Source organism: Pecten maximus, chromosome 2 (genome assembly GCF_902652985.1).
Source record: "Pecten maximus chromosome 2, xPecMax1.1, whole genome shotgun sequence".
Classification (NCBI taxonomy): domain Eukaryota; kingdom Metazoa; phylum Mollusca; class Bivalvia; order Pectinida; family Pectinidae; genus Pecten; species Pecten maximus.
In genome coordinates this window covers 13056567-13076058 of record NC_047016.1, presented here as the reverse complement: position 1 = coordinate 13076058, position 19492 = coordinate 13056567, and the positions used below count along the sequence as shown (strand labels likewise).

Here is a 19492-nt window from a genome sequence, read left to right as displayed (position 1 = left end):
GTCGGTAACTAAGTGTGTTATGACGTTGGGGACGTCAGTACCTAAGTGTGTTATAACGTCGGGGACGTAAGTAACTAAATGTGTTATAACGTTAGGACCTCAGTAACTAAGTGTGTTATAACGTTGGGGACGTCAGTAACTAAGTGTGTTATAACGTTGGGGACGTCGGTAACTAAGTGTGTTGTAACGTTGGGGACGTCGGTAACTAAGTGTGTTATAACGTTGGGGACGTCGGTACCTAAGTGTGTTATAACGTTGGGGACGTCGGTAACTAAGTGTGTTATAACGTTGGGGACGTCGGTAACTAAGTGTGTTATAACGTTGGGGACGTCGGTAACTAAGTGTGTTATAACGTTGGGGACGTCAGTAACTAAGTGTGTTATAACGTCGGGACGTAAGTAACTAAATGTGTTATAACGTTGGGGACGTCGGTAACTAAGTGTGTTATGACGTTGGGGACGTCAGTACCTAAGTGTGTTATAACGTCGGGGACGTAAGTAACTAAATGTGTTATAACGTTGGGACGTCAGTAACTAAGTGTGTTATAACGTTGGGGACGTCAGTAACTAAGTGTGTTATAACGTTGGGGACGTCGGTAACTAAGTGTGTTGTAACGTTGGGGACGTCAGTACCTAAGTGAGTTATAACATGGGGACGTCGGTAACTAAGTGTGTTATAACGTTGGGGACGTCGGTAACTAGGTTCTTTCCTACCCACTTTTCCCTCTTTGCTTCCTTTCTCTCTCATCCTTCTCCGGCTAAATAGTGTAGTTGGGACGTCTGGAACTAGGTATAACGTTGGGGACGTCAGTACCTAAGTGTGTTATAACGTTGGGGACGTCAGTAACTAAGTGTGTTAAGCAGTGGTGTTACCTAAGTCATGTTTACACATTGGCGTTGACACATTTTACATCAACATTTGGAAGTCTGTCTCGCCGTGTAATTTACCGTCATCAAATCTATCCTCACCTCAGGGAATCCTAAACATCCGTAAGACACCCAGACTCCATAACATATTCCCCGCTCTTTTCTCCAACAGACCACCTATTGAGACTGTCCTGCATGGAAACATTTATTATAAGCTTTCTATTATCTCTGAAAAAGTGATCATAGCCGGGTTCGGGGGAGTATGGTTTACTTAGCGTGGTCATGATTCCATACGGCCCCTTCTGATGGCTCTCCGTGTTACAGATATCAATGAAAACTTAATTATATCATACACGGTTGTTCTTAGATAATTTACTCGGGGAGACACAATTTAACAATGCCGGGAACAAGCTGACAGCACTATTTTTGCTCAATTGGGGCCCAGGTGTGAAATTCCGAAACTTTTCGCTATTTTATTGACACAGGAGGGAGGCTGTCATTGGTTTAAATCGTCTCGGGGCAAGAAATGCTTGGCTTGGGCTACAGGAAACGTCAGGCAAAACTTGATTTTCCTTCGCATGAATTCAAAGTTCGGAAAATGACAGTTGGTAAGAGAATTCTATCGGGGCTATGCACTTGTATGAACTCAGGGAAATTGATTTACCAGACCGTAGTCATCAATGCTTGGGGAGGGAGCTCGGTGCTTTCTGAAATATGATGATTCGTTTTTCGCTGATTTCCAAAACTTTCTCGGCGATACATGCCGGTGACGCCTTGTCCGATGTTTTTCTGTAAGAGGGTTGTGTTTCTAGGTTACTTTTCTGTTCTATTTATTATCAAAATATTTCATGAAATATTTATGTATATCAACTATATTAAGTATGTTTAACTCATTTGTCTCCGGATGATTGACACATATCAAATGTAAGAGCTCTGTTTCCATCATTTCACTAACTGTGTGAACGTTTTAGATTATTTCTTTTGAAAATTTACGATAGTATTCTTACATGAACCGTCAGTATAATGCAACATACCTATTTATTGTTTCATTTTCCAATTTCAGTTCGGTCAAGTAACCTTTCATTGAAATAACCTATTTGATTCGGAATATGGCATATTCCAAAATAAAATGAAAAGAAAACAATATTATAAAAGATAAAAATAAAATAAAAATATTATGTAAATTATTTCAAATGTAGCGCATTACATAAACTACAGTATAAGGACATATTTGGATATAGACCGATCCAGCTGACCCCATAATTAATACACACCATGCTTTTGTCATGCGTTAAGAAGGCATTGTTTCATCTATGAGGCATACTGCATGTTCTACGCTAAGTAAATTGGAATTGTCGGCACTCGACCATGGCGGTACACGGGAGAGAGCGCACATGCATGTGCGTGCTTGTTTTGTGAATATTAAGATCCCGTAAGGCACGTGTAAGGCAGGAGTCTAATCAAACGGCTAGTCGACGGAATCTTGACAACACAAGGAGGGGGCGTGGCCGTTAATTTAGCAATCCTTTCAATATGCAATTCTTCCATTGTTTCGCCCTCTTTGATACTGCTGGTCTAACAACCATCTTCTCTCATTCAATTTGTATTTGCAGCGTGTACAAACGACTTTTAGACCAAAATTCAATCTGTGTTTATTCTGCGTCCTGAAAGGTGGAATATGTTGAAGGATGGTGCTAGATTGTACAACATATGCAAATTTTGTTATCGCAATTGATTCCGTATAGATGTACAACTGGCATCCGCTAATCTGGTTATCGTAAGATGTGGCTGGAGTACATCCGAACGGAAACAAATATGCAATGATAGGACCACTCCATCTATTAGTCATTCCGTTATTTAACATATTTGTATTATGGCACTGAATAAAAAGCCAAAGGTTTCGTTTAATGTTGCGTCTTAAAACGGGATAAATAACAGCGAAAATAAACACAGAGTCAGTACGCAAAGACAAACAACAACAGCGCAACCACGTTGTCAAATACCACTAGGTCAATCCAAATGTGCAAAAGGACAAAAATATACCACAGCGTCAACACGCATAGGGCGATTCTGAACACACTGAAGTTACGATTATATATGACCGCGGTGGCGAAGTGTTCGGGAATGATGTCTCCGCGGTGCTTTGTTCGAGAAATGTATTAAACTAGGTTTAAGTATTGTCGACGAACTGGTGCTGCTTATCATATATCCACATATTTATAATATTTAATCATTTTATATTGTGTGAATGATTAACTTTCCATTTGGTTCGGATATTGTTACGAAATTTCAAAACCAAACGAGAGCCAATGTATGATATGAAATTTCATTGAATTTATAAAATTAAAGTTTCATTAGGATTACTTCTTAGATCTTGCTTGTAAAAAATAGTCTCCAGTTATTAAATAAAAAATGGAAATATTGGATATTACAAGCTGTCAAAGGTTTTTTAACGTTTATATTACGTCAGCTTATGATATGGTTGACTGATTTCTAATAAAACCTGTTTGGTTATTATGTTCTGTCAATGGTTGTACCGAGATAACCCATTAAAGAATCCAAATTGTACCAAAATCAATTAACAGTTTTGAAACGAACTATAAACTTTAAACGCAAACTACACGTCATGTTAAATGTAATTTGTTATAGAAAAATGCAATTCAAGTGCCACAACTATAAAATTTAAAATACTCTCATTCCGTAACTCTGAATTATAAAGTTAAGTTCATTGCGTTTGATTTGCCTTCAGAAACCGCGAACAGTGCATTATGTGTATAATTACAGGTGTGGTGTTGGATACAATGGGACAGCTATTTGGCGACAAGATGTTAGGGATGACCTACAATAATCCTTTTAACCTCTTGTGTCAAAACTATAAAAGCTCAATCATTTTGTATTATAACGTTTATTTAACGCCGAGTGTGCTCCGAATTAAGTTATATGACGTTGGGTAAACAGTGTATTGGTGGTCTGTTCTAATACGTTCCGGTAGGTCGGATTGTAGCTTTCCGGAATCCTGCTGGGCCAAGTATTGCTCAAATTGAAATATCGATGTTCATGTGTATGTATTTATTCTCCCTTTACACACGGCTATATAGAGTGGTGTATTAGTGTCCGACTTGTCTCCATCGTAATCCGGACAACAGGAGGTTATACCGAGTTAAATGACATTGTATTCTATTGAAAAACACAAGTTTGATATTAGTAGGAGGGTAACAGAATATGCCCTTCTGTAATGATCAATGATACGATTATTATCTAATTGATGATTTTCTATTAAAACAGATATCTTTGTCTATAAAGAGGTAAAACAGTCAGCCTTATTTACCTCGGGTTATCTATGAGAAAGAATGAATTTAGTATTCATTCATCGTTTCTGTATAGTACTCCATTATGAAACCAAAGCTGATCTATTCAATGTGGACATCTATTTTAATATAAGTATTGTTTTCCATTGTACCATTGTTACACTGAGTGAATCTTCTTGTATATTTTTATTTTACTACCAGTTTGTTCCGTGTGCGAGTGCCGACGGATTGTTACAGTTCCGATAATTTACCTTGTATTCCGGTATAACGTTCAATACTCCATGGTCCGGAACAACCCTGAGATTCTGCACATACGGAAATATGTACATAAGCTTTTCAGGAAATATTAACCCATAGATCGGAAATATTACATTTAAAAATACATACACAACATTAATGAACAATGTAAACGCTCAATATATTGAATTCGTTAATAATAAATTATGGATAAAATATTTGATTTCTTTAGTTATAAAAGTCGATATATTGCTTGTGGAATATGGTGAATGAAATGCTTGATTTTGCTCACAAGCTTGAATCCGTTACGATCTATATGAGATGGGCACCTGCGATTTTGGTTGCTAAACCAATATTGACCAAGCGCCTTAGTAAATATTAGCAGTCCGTCGCGATGTAATGCATTAACAATGTACAGTAACCAGCAGGGCCTCTGTATTTGGACTGTAATCACCAGTGTTTATATCCCTCACGTCGCGTGATAAGGCAATTCATCACTGTTTGCCCATCTTAGATCCATTCAAATTCCTAGATTTTGGAGCAGGGTAAGCTTGACATACCCGCAATGCGTATCGTTATATATCTTATTATCAACATAAAGACATTAAATGTTGATCATCCTCAAAATAAACCATTACATTTCATTTATGTTGATGGTGATATTAATTTTGACGTGTCAATTCGTAATTAATACCTCTAAGCATAAAATAGCAAGTTGTCCTATTGTCGATCTAACAAACACAGACACCGGTTCACATTTATAAATCCTACACGTAGAATGATTTTGTATGTCAATATGTAAGAAGTTGTAAGATATTTAAAGGTTCTATTTGCCGACACACTTCTTTTGAAAATATCCTTCCCTAATGTTTACCGAGAAATTCCCTTTTGATTTCCAAATATTCAATAAATAGTATGATATCGTCTTGTTTCGTGTTGGTAAATACGTGTCTCGTGCGATACTGAACGTTTCTCCTTACGACATTAATCCTGATTTATTTTCTCACCTGTATGACAATTAAATAATTCCAGTGTGTAATGAAACACTGCATTTGAATGGCGACAGTTTGAAAGCGTTGGGTATTGTTTTATTCGTTAGGTACCTAAAGCATACATCGCACCTCTAACCTGGGTATTTTTTATAATTGTACTCTTAAATCTGATATCCTCTAGGTAATCCATTGTTTGCAGGTGCAGCCTAAGAGTTGGACCAAGGCATGCATGCAATGTTCCCAGATCCCTGGCAATATACATCTGGCCCTCTCTAGGTATATGCATCTGGCAGCGCGCGCGTGTCTCTTTGAAGCCATAATTCCTGTTTTGGAGGTTTGTACACGGTAGGGCCGTGTACCCAAACTTCACCAGGGGCAGAACTGGAATATGTTTTGTTTGATCCGGAACGAGAAAAGCTATAAGAATATGAATCTTTTGGCCATTTTGTTCCTCCCTTGTCTCTTTTGTTGTTTTTTTGAAAGTAAGCACATGTGGGTTTGGTCTGTGGTTGGTAGTCCAGACTTTTACAACATTAAATGAATCCAGATAGTCATTTTTCACACGTGTGTTAGACTTTTGATTTTTCAACGCATTTCCGTTTTTTGTTTTAATACATTTTTTCTTGATATCTTTCATGTAAACTTCTGTCATATGCAAATTCATATTAACTCATCATTACATAAACATAGGTTTGAAATTCTCGCATTACAAAGAGTCCACATATCTACATTGGGCGTGGATTATGAGGCTAAATCACTGTAAATGTTAGTAACATCGCTTTCTCTTTCTACTGCTCCACAGATTTATCGTCAGTGGCAGCTATTAACTTGTCAATAGCGCTTCTCATTCGTTTGATCTCCATTCCCACTCTATATAACATTACGTGATAAAGATTTCAAATAGTTTTCATACTAACCCCGGTTGATGTTTTAGATTGACTTTTGCCGGCTTATCAAAGCTATAGGATTCCGTCATGTGCTTGTCGTTACCCCAAACTTTCCTTGCGGAAGTTCATGTAGCTCGCCACGTCGTGTGATATCACAAATCAAGTGTTCAGATTAGTCCAATTTTATTACAACTCAATAGAAAATATTTATTTCTGCACGCACCATTTTGTAGTCAACCAAAAATTAACTTTAGTTGATATCATTCCATACAAACTACACCAGTCGATGGTTAGTTAGTCAGTAGCTGTAATGGCGGCCGTTATCTACTCATATCAAGCTATATTAGATTTTAATTAGATTAGATACATATTATATATCAATATTGTGCCGAAAAAGAACTGCTTAAATTACGCGAATTTTCGTATTTTCATATAAAACACTTGTTTCTTGTCAGAATTGTGACGACTCTTTAATTTATGTCACGGAAAAAGTAATAACTGTGTGTATCAAAACTTAAATAACAACAAAATGCACTTTTCAATGGCGACAAATTTGAAGATTTAACCAACGAAAATATAATGTATATAAAATTGACAGTGATATAATTTTGTTCAACGTGTTGAACTTACCATCCAAAATTGTAACGGAATGTGACGATGTTCTAACCTTCTTCTCGTCCCCGCCTGAATGGTTTCGATAAACTCATTCCAATATATACATATCGCTTATGATGACTAAAACCTCTAATTACTAAGTCTTTACCTTTTAAAAATGATCATGGCACGAAAACCAAAGATTCAACCCTTTCGTGTAATCAGTATCATTCTTTTAAAAATGACTGATTAATGAGGTTAATTTATTATCCCATTCATCCTTAATCATTAACTGGTCATTTGCGTTTTTGTTCCCCATGTATATACAGGTAAGTAAATCAATAGGTATATTATGTGTAAGAAGTAGTACAGGTGTATCCAATGGTTATCTGGGATGGGATATTTGAAATATTTTTGTATTCTTACAGTAAAACAGTTGCTTATATAATATTTTATTTATTTCAGAAGATTTGCTGTGAAAAGGTGTGCAAGGTGTCAATTAGGAATATCTGCTAATGAACTAGTGATGCGCGCGCGGGACTGGGTTTACCACATCACGTGTTTCACATGTATGGCGTGCAATAAAACACTTACTACGGGAGACCAATTCGGAATGAAAGAAAATTTAGTTTATTGCAGAACGGATTATGAACTATTGTTCCAAGGCGAATTTTTTCACGGAATGACTCCGGGACTCCCGTGTTCGTCTGGGGGGCATTTCCCCTATTACAATGGAGTCGGGACGGTACAAAAGGGACGACCTAGGAAGAGAAAGAATCCTATCGCGGATGGAGAAGGGTGTCCTCCGGGCATGGGTGAGTCGCATCACTTCATTTCATTCATACGCTAACCACGTGATCACACACTTCATTAAAATTGGCCACATTGGCATCTGGAAGGTTCGTAGACGTCCTTCTGATTTTGAGGGGGTTTCTCTCGCATGCGATTTGGTCGCTCCTTTTTTTCTGTTTTAAATGGTATTTTTATTTAGGATTCGGATTCGCATCTTTGAGTGTTGTATCATTCCGAAACAAACCAGTTTTTCTTTACTTTTCTGGCTAATTGTGTTACTTCATCAACACATTGTACTGTACTTCCCAGACACCGATAAGTATCATAAACATCAGATACAGACAATGGAAGTGGAATTCTATGAAATATCAACGGAAATGAAACAATGTCGGGTATATATATAAATAGACGTGATAATTCAACAATGTTAATATTTACGATTTGTTTGTGCCGTGACTTGACTGCACCATGTTCAGCACCAGAGCAGCATAATGGTGATAATTGCTAAGCAAATAGGGTGCAAATCCTAAAGGATATTTGTTCGGATCTGGCCTCGTATCCCGTTCGTCTTTACATTATCCCTGGTAAATATTTGCCAGGCCAAGGAAAGGGTGTTGTCCTTTCCATTTCCTATTATTAAAACAAATAGTTTTATAAATATTTAATGAAGCTTTATTGATATTATCTGAAGTAGCAACACTTCAACAGCGGTCGATTCACATCGTATTTTCTCTCTGAATTCGATTTATACAAAAATGATATTCAATTACAGTATTTTTTAGGTATCGCTTGAACTTCGTTATATTTGCTCAGAATCAGAGAAAAGAACATATGTTGTGAACTCTCTTAAGAAAATAAATAAAATAAATCAATGCATATCTGCTGTAAACACTGAATTCTCATTGCTACGTTCAAAGTGTTATGTTTTAGATAGATATGTATTAGTTGTGTACATTCCAGAATAAAATTATACATTTTATTTTCATAATATTATTTTCACTTATAATTTTGTGAGAGGGATTGTTAGGTTATAACATTATCTTAAAACAATTCCTTTATTTAAAATGAATTTGAGAGGATGATTTTTAAAAGAATTTAAACTACAGAAATAGCAATAGCTTCTTATTGGAAGCGCTAATTAACATGGTTCCATACGTATGGTTAACTAAATATCCATTTACAAATTAAGGTAGAAACAAAAGTACATGCAAATTGCTAATTGGTTGAACATGCTCAACAAAATACAATGTTGTCAATAATATATCTTTATGAAGGTATGTTTTTGGTTCTCATTTTCCATACATAATCGCAATTTTAAAACATAAAGCATGAAAGTTATTTAAATCGTTTAGATTATAACTGATATTAATGATCTAGATTATAACTGATACTAATGATCTAGATCATAACAGATATAATGATCTAGATTATAACTGATACTAATGATCTAGATTATAACTGATATAATGATCTGATTATTAAAAATGAACGTTATGTGTATCGTTTAGATTATAACTGATCTATAGATCTGGATTATAACTGATATTAATGATCTAGATTATATCTGATATTGATGATCTAGATTATAACTGATATTGATGATCTAGATTATAACTGATATTGATGATCTAGATTATAACTGATATTGATGATCTAGATTATAACTGATAAAATGATTTAGATTATAACTAACATAATGATCTAGATTATAACTTATCTATAGATCTAGATCATAACTGATAAAATGATCTCGACTATAACTGATATAATGATCTGATTATTAAAAATGAACGTTATGTGTATCGTTTAGATTATAACTGATACTAATGATCTAGATTATAACTGATATAATGATCTGATTATTAAAAATGAACGTTATGTGTATCGTTTAGATTATAACTGATATAATTATCTAGATTATAACTGATATAATGATCTGATTAATAAAAATGAACGTTATGTGTATCGTTTAGATTATAACTGATTTAATTATCTAAATATAATTGATATAATGATCTGGATTATAACTGATGAAATGATCTGGATTATAACTGATATAATGATCTGATTAATAAAATGGAACGTTATTTGTATCGTTTAAATTATAACTGATATTATTATCTAGATTATAGCAGATATAATGATATAGATTATAACTGATATAATGATTTAGATTATAACTGATATAATGATCTGGATTATAACTGATATAATGATCTGGATATTATTTCTGCTACATTCTGTTCTTCCATTTCACGGACAGTGGCCCCCGAACGTTTTAGCATCACTGTACTCCACGATTCGTTTGTCACCCCGAAAAAGGTTTATCAAGGCCTTGTACTATCACGCTGAGCCGACTGAAGCGAGATGCTGATAAGTCCGGCATTCCTCGCGCCAAATCAGACTGGCTCACGCTAAATTAACACAGCAGTATTTCCCCAGCACTCGCCTGACTCTGGTCATGTTTTGTTATGATATTTAACACGATAGAGGACAGCCGTTGTGAGATATCAATAGGTGTCAAATACTATCTTTTCTTTAACAATTTCGCAGAGGTAAAGTCCAGATACAGAAAAAATACAAGCCTGATGATAATTTATGCCGGTCACCAGTCTTGTTTAAACCAATAATTGATGCCACTATTAATTGGTATTTTACAACGTATCCCAATAATTGTAGAAGAGACACATGATATTTTATCAGCCGTTGTCTCCTCGTCCCTATACTAAAATAGTATCCATGTGTATTTTATCAGGTGACGCGGTTTATAGATAATATAACAGACATGATGACAGAATTTAACACATTGAATTATTCCGTGATGGTTATCACTAAAGTATACGTTAGGATACAAAAATATTTTTATTGAATAAACAAACTAATCTAGGGACGAAGACGGAAATCTTGGATGCTATCAGTGTAAAAGGAGGCGAGCTTTTCAATGAATAGATCTTATCGCATCTCGGCTTATCGTCACATGATATGAAATGTGTTTTGAATTACATGATCCAGCGGTGCTGATACAATCGGCAAATTATATACAAAATATACACAACTGCCATGTTGTTTTCGTAATATTTCCAGCACTTAACAAAGTCATATGTCAGTATCAATTGGTAGATACAGTTGGTCCACATACTGTATTTACAGAAATAACATATTCTGATACTATTTTGTGTGAATATCATAAATTAATTAAATGAAGTCGGATCTTTACATATTTGAGAATGGACAATTCATGTTGCTAGAAATCTTTGTAAATGATGAGAGAGCTGTTAGACTAAAGTGCCGCTGTAGTCAAGTGTTTTTGTTTTAGGAATGCATGCATACATTATACCCAGATTAACTTGTCACCGTACAGAGGGCTCAGTTTACCTACCAAACCTCCATACCTTTTTATCTTTTTCTTCTACGATAATACTCAGGATTCTGGTAATACACTGAACGGATGAACTGCAAGCTTTTTCAATTACATTCATTTTTCCCTCAAACCGAATTATACGTTGGATTCTGATAAAACAATGGTAGGGGATTTTTTCCAATTATAACCATGCATTTTCTTCTCAAACGAAATTATAGCCGAGATTTGGTTAATACAACAACACTGATGACTACCGAGCTCTTAGCTTTCCTTAATACTTGCTTATTGTAAAGTTCAAAGGTATTGTTAAATGGATTATAAAATGTGGATAAAAGTCCCAGAACGTCGCTTTCACTTCACTAATATTATTACCATAACGTACAGACATTTTCCTATAGTAACACAAATACTCATGTGACGAAATTATCTAATCTCACAGCTTTATTGAATTGTATATGTTTATTTTGAATATTCCTCATTGCCAAAGTTTTAATTTCTAACTAGTATGTCTGATTTCGATTTTTGCAATGTGTTTTCTTTCAATTTTCCCCTGGCTGGTCTTTGATATTTAAACAAGATTATAAAATGTATTATCTTATTTTTAGTTAGTGTTATTTATGTAGTTTTCTAAAAGAATTGAATGGTTTTGCACGATAATCCTTTTTATTTCGTAAAAACTAATAAAGCAAGCCGGTTTTCCCGTTACACCATAATCCGCAGCAAGCATTTCACCAGAGACAAAGGTTACTGTCCATTCTTTGTATATCAGTATATGTAAATATTACAATATTTTTTTTAAAACATCAGTGCTGCTATATTAAAACTATATTATTATCATTACATCCAATACCATAATATGACGTTAATTACAAATGAAATTATGTTTAAACCCAACATTACAAAAATATTCTTATTGCAAAAAAAATAATTTCTTCGCAAACAAGAGCGTATCACGATAAATAAATAAATTTCATAATTGTTATATGCATATTATTTAGCTCAAATATTTCTTTTACGCCGAAATATATGGATTTCAAAATATTTCAAACAAATTACATCATAAACTATTCTCTGAAGCTTTGTTGGGACAGCACTTGTTAATTATCGTATTATTTAAAGTATGTACTTATACAATATGGAGAACTAGCATTCTACAATTGAAATATTTCAGTTATGAATTGATGTTCTGAAAAATCTAATGCGCTGTTTTCATGTCTAGATTTAAATGAAAAATGTGTATTGTGTTTCTCCGTAATGTGCTAGTAGTCAATCTTACAATAGGTAGACATTGATGATTATAGTTGAATCAAATATTTATAACAATGTAAAACAAAAAAAAAACAACAACTGAATAATAGCTAATTACATTTGAATAATATACAGTTAGTTAATATGTTTTTAAATTATTTCCAATGTTGACATTTTATTATTGTTATTATCATTATTTATGATTGTTAATTCAATATTAGTTCAATATCAAAGGATTTAACATTGTGTATGCAGCAGAGCGTCAAACAGGAGTATCATTTATCATTTTCAGTGGGTTTTTTCGATCTTAATGACTGGACGATACTAGTGTAGAAGTAAACTAGTATTTTACAGTCTTTTAAAAATTTGTTATGTTTGGAAGTAATAATACTTTTAGTTTTCTGTACAGATAAAGTATAATTCCCACCTGAGTAAAAGGCATGATGATTTTTGCAAATTGTATTCTTTATTCATTTCTTTCGTATTTAAACAGTAGGCGTTATCAGAATATATTAATTTGAGCATTTCAATGGGTTACATATGTCATCCTTATTTTTTAATTAAATATGATTTTTTGATACCAACGCTTGAATTAATTTCACATCCCTATCTTTAAGGATAAAAGTAGAAATGATACCTCAGCTATCCATGTAACAGCAGACATTTCTTGAGTTGACAAACTTATACTTATAATTGGCTCTATGTTGTCTCATCAAGGCCAAACAATGAATTATCAAGTATAGATGGAATTTTTATTCGACCTGTCTGTTTAATACAAGTATAGGCAATCTTATCCTCGAATAGTTAAGTATTATAATTAGAGAAGTAGTTTACGCAAGCCTGTTAAATTTAACCATTAGAATTAATGAGAAGTTCGTTATTAAGTTAACTCTTTTCTGCCAAAATAGAAATTTCTTAATACCATTGCGTAAAATTATATATATCATTACAAGGATTTTATTCATTAAATTTATAAACATAGATTTATAGACAGACTCTAAATGCGCTAAAATATAAAATTTTACAGAAATGAAAAAAAAACCCCACTAATTCAGGATTAATAACTTGATGTAGTTGTATTTCTCTTATACAAACGATTTGTTTATCATAGTATATAATTCAGAACAATGGTATGTAGATACAACTGAACTGACATACATTAATGAATTAAATAGTGTTGGACTGTTGGTCCGTTGATCCATTCATGTTATACACATCATATAATTATAAGTAGATATCTATTCACCCCCAACTGCCCCTGTGCCTGCTCAAGGGTCTGTCATGGCCCCGGAAACCGTCGAAAGCTCCGCCATCTCAGGGTTAATCATTTATGATATCGCGAATGCTTTTGTAACTTTGATTATTGTTCATTTAATTTCCACCCGATTCTTTTTTTTTTTTTTTTGGTTACATTACAGTGAAGAAAATAAAAATGAATAACTAAATAAATAAATAAAATAAAATAATGATAATAAAGAATAAGTGGAACATGCCATCGATACAAACAATACTGGTAACCTTTGTTCAATGATATTGTACCACACATCGAGTTTTTTTCATTAATAACTCTCACAAAATAGCCTACATATGCTGTTGATAAAATAGGCAATGTTTTCGGTAAATTCATTTAGAGAAATCCTAAGTGTTAGTTATTCCTAAACAGTTGGTTAAATCTCCGTCAATTGTAGAGTAATTTGTTTAACCACCCTAAGTGTTGTTAACACACAATTATAGGCCCGTGCGTACGACTGGTCCCACTAACAACTAGCTCTGATAATTATCAGGATATTAGAACGGTTTGATATGATTATAACATTCACGGGGTTGGGTTTACAGGGGCTGTACTACTATCCGGATAAATATTACACAAACGTATGGTACTGGGCTGTATTACTATCCGGATAAATATTACACAAACGTATGGTACTGGGCTGTATTACTATCCGGATAAATATTACACAAACGTACGGTACTGGGCTGTATTATTATCCGGATAAATATTACACAAACGTACGGTACTGGGCTGTACTACTATCCGGATAAATATTACACAAACGTACGGTACTGGGCTGTATTATTATCCGGATAAATATTACACAAACGTACGGTACTGGGCTGTACTACTATCCGGATAAATATTACATAAACGTACCGTACTGGGCTGTACTACTATCCGGATAAATATTACACAAACGTACGGTACTGGGCTGTACTACTATCCGGATAAATATTACACAAACGTACGGTACTGGGCTGTACTACTATCCGGATAAATATTACACAAACGTACGGTACTGGGCTGTACTACTATCCGGATAAATATTACACACACGTGCGGTACTGGGCTGTACTACTATCCGGATAAATATTACACAAACGTACGGTACTGGGCTGTACTACTATCCGGATAAATATTACACAAATGTACGGTACTGGACTGTCCTACTATCCGGATAAATATTACACAAACGTGCGGTACTGGACGAATACATGTTGACATCTATTTTACTAAATCATATATCTACCAATGACTCGTTGTACACACAAATGTAATTAGTACATATGAGAGGCCTGCATAACAAAATATATCTATGGTTAATCAAAGATATTCTTATCTTCTATATTCATATAGATAAACATCCTTTCTATTGAAGGTTCGTGAGGTAGGTTATGAAAGAAATAAAAACTAAGAAAATCCTTTTAAGTTCAATATTTTCTAGCGTTTATTAGTATGGTATATTTTCATAGACTACGAACTTCACGTGTTAGAAAATCACCCTCCTAAATCATTAAAGGCTAGATGAATTACACTGCTTTGTAGGTATCGATAAAAACAAAGTCACACAAAATGTATTACTAAATACTGAATACATTATCTTGAATAAATCAGAATATACGTCAAGAACATAATTTTAACGTGCTTTGTAATATTGGAGCTAATTGATGAAAATTAGTTAGCTTAACGATAGTATGAATATCATATGTTAATTTTACAACGGTTTATATACACTGTGAATTCTAAAATGCCTTTACAATAAGCTCCTCAGTCAAGTTGTTTCATTGTAATTTCAACATGTGTTTACCGCTAAGAAATCCCTTAGTCAGTTAAAAAGATATTTATTGATTCTAAAAATACATCGTTTAATTGAATGGGTTTTTTTCTCTTTGGAAAAATTAGCATTATTTTAAGTAAATCGATAAATTTCATACTAAAAACAATTCCGGCTTTCGAAGTAAATTCAAACAAAACACGAAAGCGGGGTAAGATAATTCTGTCCTTTTTATTTTCCCCGTAAGTGTTGTTGTTTCTAACGCAAACTGCAATTCCTAAAACCGTCGTAACATTCATTTTAATTTCATTGCAGTACGGTATCATTAATACGTTTGTATTTTCAGAAGACATTGCATATCGAGTTTTCATGAGTTCGCGAGCAGTCGTTGACACTTATTAATGAGACAAGTTGTCTTCGGCATATCTGTTCATGGAGCAGCTACCCTTCCTACAAAATAAATTCAGTTAAGTTTGGTTAGCATACTGGTCTGTTTTCATCATGTACACTCAAATATAGTTGTAAGATTGCGTAACATCAATAAAATACCCAGAACATTTGGTTAACTGACAGTAGAAAATATTCTACCTTGGGATGATCCAATTTTCCAGAAGTATTTATCTTGTTTAAAATGTCAATGGTTTTAAGGCACATAAAGTTAGCCGTGCGGCCATGCCTCATCTACTGACGAGGAGGATGCCGTTCTGAAGGGTAGCACTGTGTCTTATAAATGTCATGTGCATACTTGAAGCATCGGATTATCACAACTAGGAATTAATGAGCGATCCCCTCTAGATAGGACTCTTTATTCAAGTCTCGCTCTTCCTGCTGGTAATAGGCCTATTTGTTACTGTCACGCGCCTACTAGCGCAAATGAATTGCTCATCTCAAGAACTGGAATTCGGAACACTCTCATAAATAATTAAGAGTATATACTGATATTGAAATAATACACATTTTTAAAATTGTCTCGACGATTCATTGTTTCCTCTGAGGAATGAGGAATTGATATGATTGAATCAAGTTTGATATAAGTTTTCTATAATTGACATTTATAATTTGTAACATCGTACGTGACTAATGGATGAATGCAGGATTCCTGAATTTCCCATAAAACTTACATTAATGATGTCTATATTTCCCGCGATCAGCATATATATTATATTCACTAAAATAAAACATTGTGTTCAGTAATACATGAATTTTTTTGTTCAGTTAAATATGACATGGTGCACTGATTTAAGAGTTTTGAAAACACTAATAGATATTGATATTAATAGCATGATATTTCAAATTAATCTCATTAAAATAACGAAATTATTTATAAAGCACAAACAAAAGATTGAATTCTGTCCTAACTTCACTAGTAGATAATATCCGACTTCATGTTAGTATCAAATTGCCATGGATCCTGAGTGAGTTTTGAAGTGGGACAAAATGTATCAAAACAAGACCGTAAGTTCATGTCCGTACGATACAAATAATCAGAAATCGCTAATGAATGTCTGTATATGCATGCATTAACATTTTAATTATTTGTACAAAAACTCAGAATAGCGGAGAATTATTTAGGTAAAATTATTTGAACAATAATTTGAGAAGTCTGGCGATGCTGTAACAAAAACCGTCATCACACTAGAACAGGGACCACATATTTACATCTAACTTGTGACATAAACCTCCAGATAACGTTAGGATGTTGTGACATAAACCTCCAGATAACGTTAGGATGTTGTGACGTAAACTGAAACTTCAGATGAATTTGGGAAGTTGTCGCGACGCTTTCAACCTGTTGACAGATTTTGTCAGAATGTAGGATGTTTCACGGTTGATTGACTCTCTAAACACTTCACAATTGCAAAACTTCACGGGGCGTTTCCTTCACAGTCTCTGTTCTCCCTACGTTTGTAACGCTCTTTAACTTCCATTGACACTGCGTTGAAGGTGGTCTAAATTGCCGAAGGCTTAACCGCGGTTTTCGCCACTGCGAGTTCCAAATAGAATTCTGTCGCGAACAAAAGACCAGGAATCCCCGTGGTTTTCAAGTCTTGATCTTACTAAACATTTTTTTATCTTATTGTACTGTTGTCCCTTTTCTGTAAATGTCGTTGGCTATCCCTGTAGCCCTGAACTATGTATGATCCGTGGAACGGTTTAAAGGATTATCAATACTGAACACGATTTGTCTTTGACAAGAAAGTGGGTAGAGAAGCTAACGCTGTAGGTATTCTGAGAAGCACCCTGGGCAAGGTTTTCAGCTTTATGTGACAAGACATGCTACAAACCTACTCCCAATGTATCACAGCTCCAGGTCTTGTTTTGGTGACACGGTCTAGTGCTTTCCTACGAAGCAATCTCAACATTCTTTCACTGAGTACCTGCCGGCCAATGGGTAACGTTTTGGTCTGTTTCCGTTGGTCATTCCTCCACTATTGAATATGATACCTAATATAAATTTGTGATAATAATACAGATTATGTGTCTAAAATAAATATACCTTCGAATTTACGCGAAAAGGTATTAGGCATTCTATATATATATATGTATGATAAAAATAAACAAGTCACATTTCACCATACAACAATGTACAGCAACTAAATACGATATCCATTCAATGTAGTATAAACATTTATAATCAGTTTATATATGTACATTAATTAGGGTAAATTCAGTAAGATAAAATGTATTATTTAAAACAAAGAACATACTTAATTAGACATAATCTAATGCTGAAACTGCAAACATTCCGGCGGCAATAGGGTGTAGATTATCAATGTTGAAGAGAAATGGACTAGCATTATTGTATAATGCTATTTGAACAAAATAATATAAATCCTAGATCGGGCTGATTTATTGGAAGAACAACTACGTTGCACGGAAGAAGAATTTAAACAAGAAAAAATTAAAGATATAAACGTTAATCTAGAAAAATAATGTGGAAGATGTGAATTACACCGCGAACAAGTTTTTACGGTATTGGTTTTATTCATCAAAGATTTCCCCGTCAGATGCATACGTTCAAACTTATCAATGTAGCGTTCTCTGGCTTTGTTAGCATAAATTGTATTATCCAACGTGATTTCATTATGCAATAAATACTCGTATGATCAAGTGCAGCAAGATTTAAAAATTAGGTTGTTGATTAGAAACAAAAACAATGCTCGTCGCTGTGTGTGCTAAGTTGATGAAGCTGAGCCGGACGGGATACGGGGATGATCTAATACACTAGCTCGCGACACACAAAGTCTGTTTAATAACGTTAGTCGCTCAGTTATACTTTCCTGTGTTGTTGATTAGGTAGACAGCAAATGACTTTATTAATCCATCTGTCATATGCCAGAGTTAATCGCTTAAAACTAGAGTTAATTAGAAATCTTCATTATGTAATCAGTGAGGTATACTTCTCTGCCTTGATGACGTAGTACTATGTACCCGATAGGTCGATGTGAGGAACAAACTAAGATACTGTTAAAACAGATAGAACTAATTTATTCTAGGTCAACAGTTGTGGAAATATTGGCACAAAAATAATACACTTAACCATTTTCTGTTTGTCTCAAAATCAAATTTTCCAAAAGTATAACATATCACAGTCTCCAATTGTCAACGATAGATATGTTTGCCAGATCGAGAATTGTGATCCTGTTTAGCAGTACACAACATAATGCGCTGTCGCGTCGGTTAATATCAAATTTACTAGGTTCATAAAATGTATATTCACCTCATGATGATTATGTCGATATGTGTATTGAAAAGTTCATTTGTTCTACGACCATTAATATGACCGTGTTCTTTTCGCTGTACTTTAGTTCCTTAGTAATTAGTAGAGGAATATATAAACAATAAACATTGTACTCTTATTAACGCTAATTAGCCTTTATATTCACTCACATTAGTGAGCACATATATTATGTTTTATCATCAACGTTCGAGCATTGTCCCAACGGAACACAGAAACGTTGAAGATATGAATTATTGGTGTAATTTGAATTAAAGCAGTTAGCATATATAAATAAACTTTCCGAAAGATGATGCCATAATGTTGTTTCCTGCTTGATAACTAGGTAGAATCAGGATCTAGATAATTTAGTTGACTAGATCTTTATTAAAGAGCTTATATATTAGTAACTTGTGTAATAATAAAGATGCTTGCTAAA

The 19492-nt window shown here is 34.1% G+C and overlaps 1 protein-coding gene across 2 annotated transcripts in view; it reads left to right on the top strand.

The window, feature by feature from the left end:
* LOC117318056 (LIM/homeobox protein Lhx9-like) overlaps nt 1–19492 on the top strand; it is a 51428-nt gene that overhangs the window by 10479 nt on the left and 21457 nt on the right. Inside the window, exon 3 of one of the 2 annotated variants that reach the window (XM_033873068.1) lies at nt 7353–7699. In XM_033873068.1, the coding sequence (XP_033728959.1) occupies nt 7353–7699 (347 nt within the window). Of the gene's footprint in view, nt 1–7349; nt 7700–19492 lie in introns of both variants that reach the window. The other variant, XM_033873061.1, reaches the window with a different exon arrangement.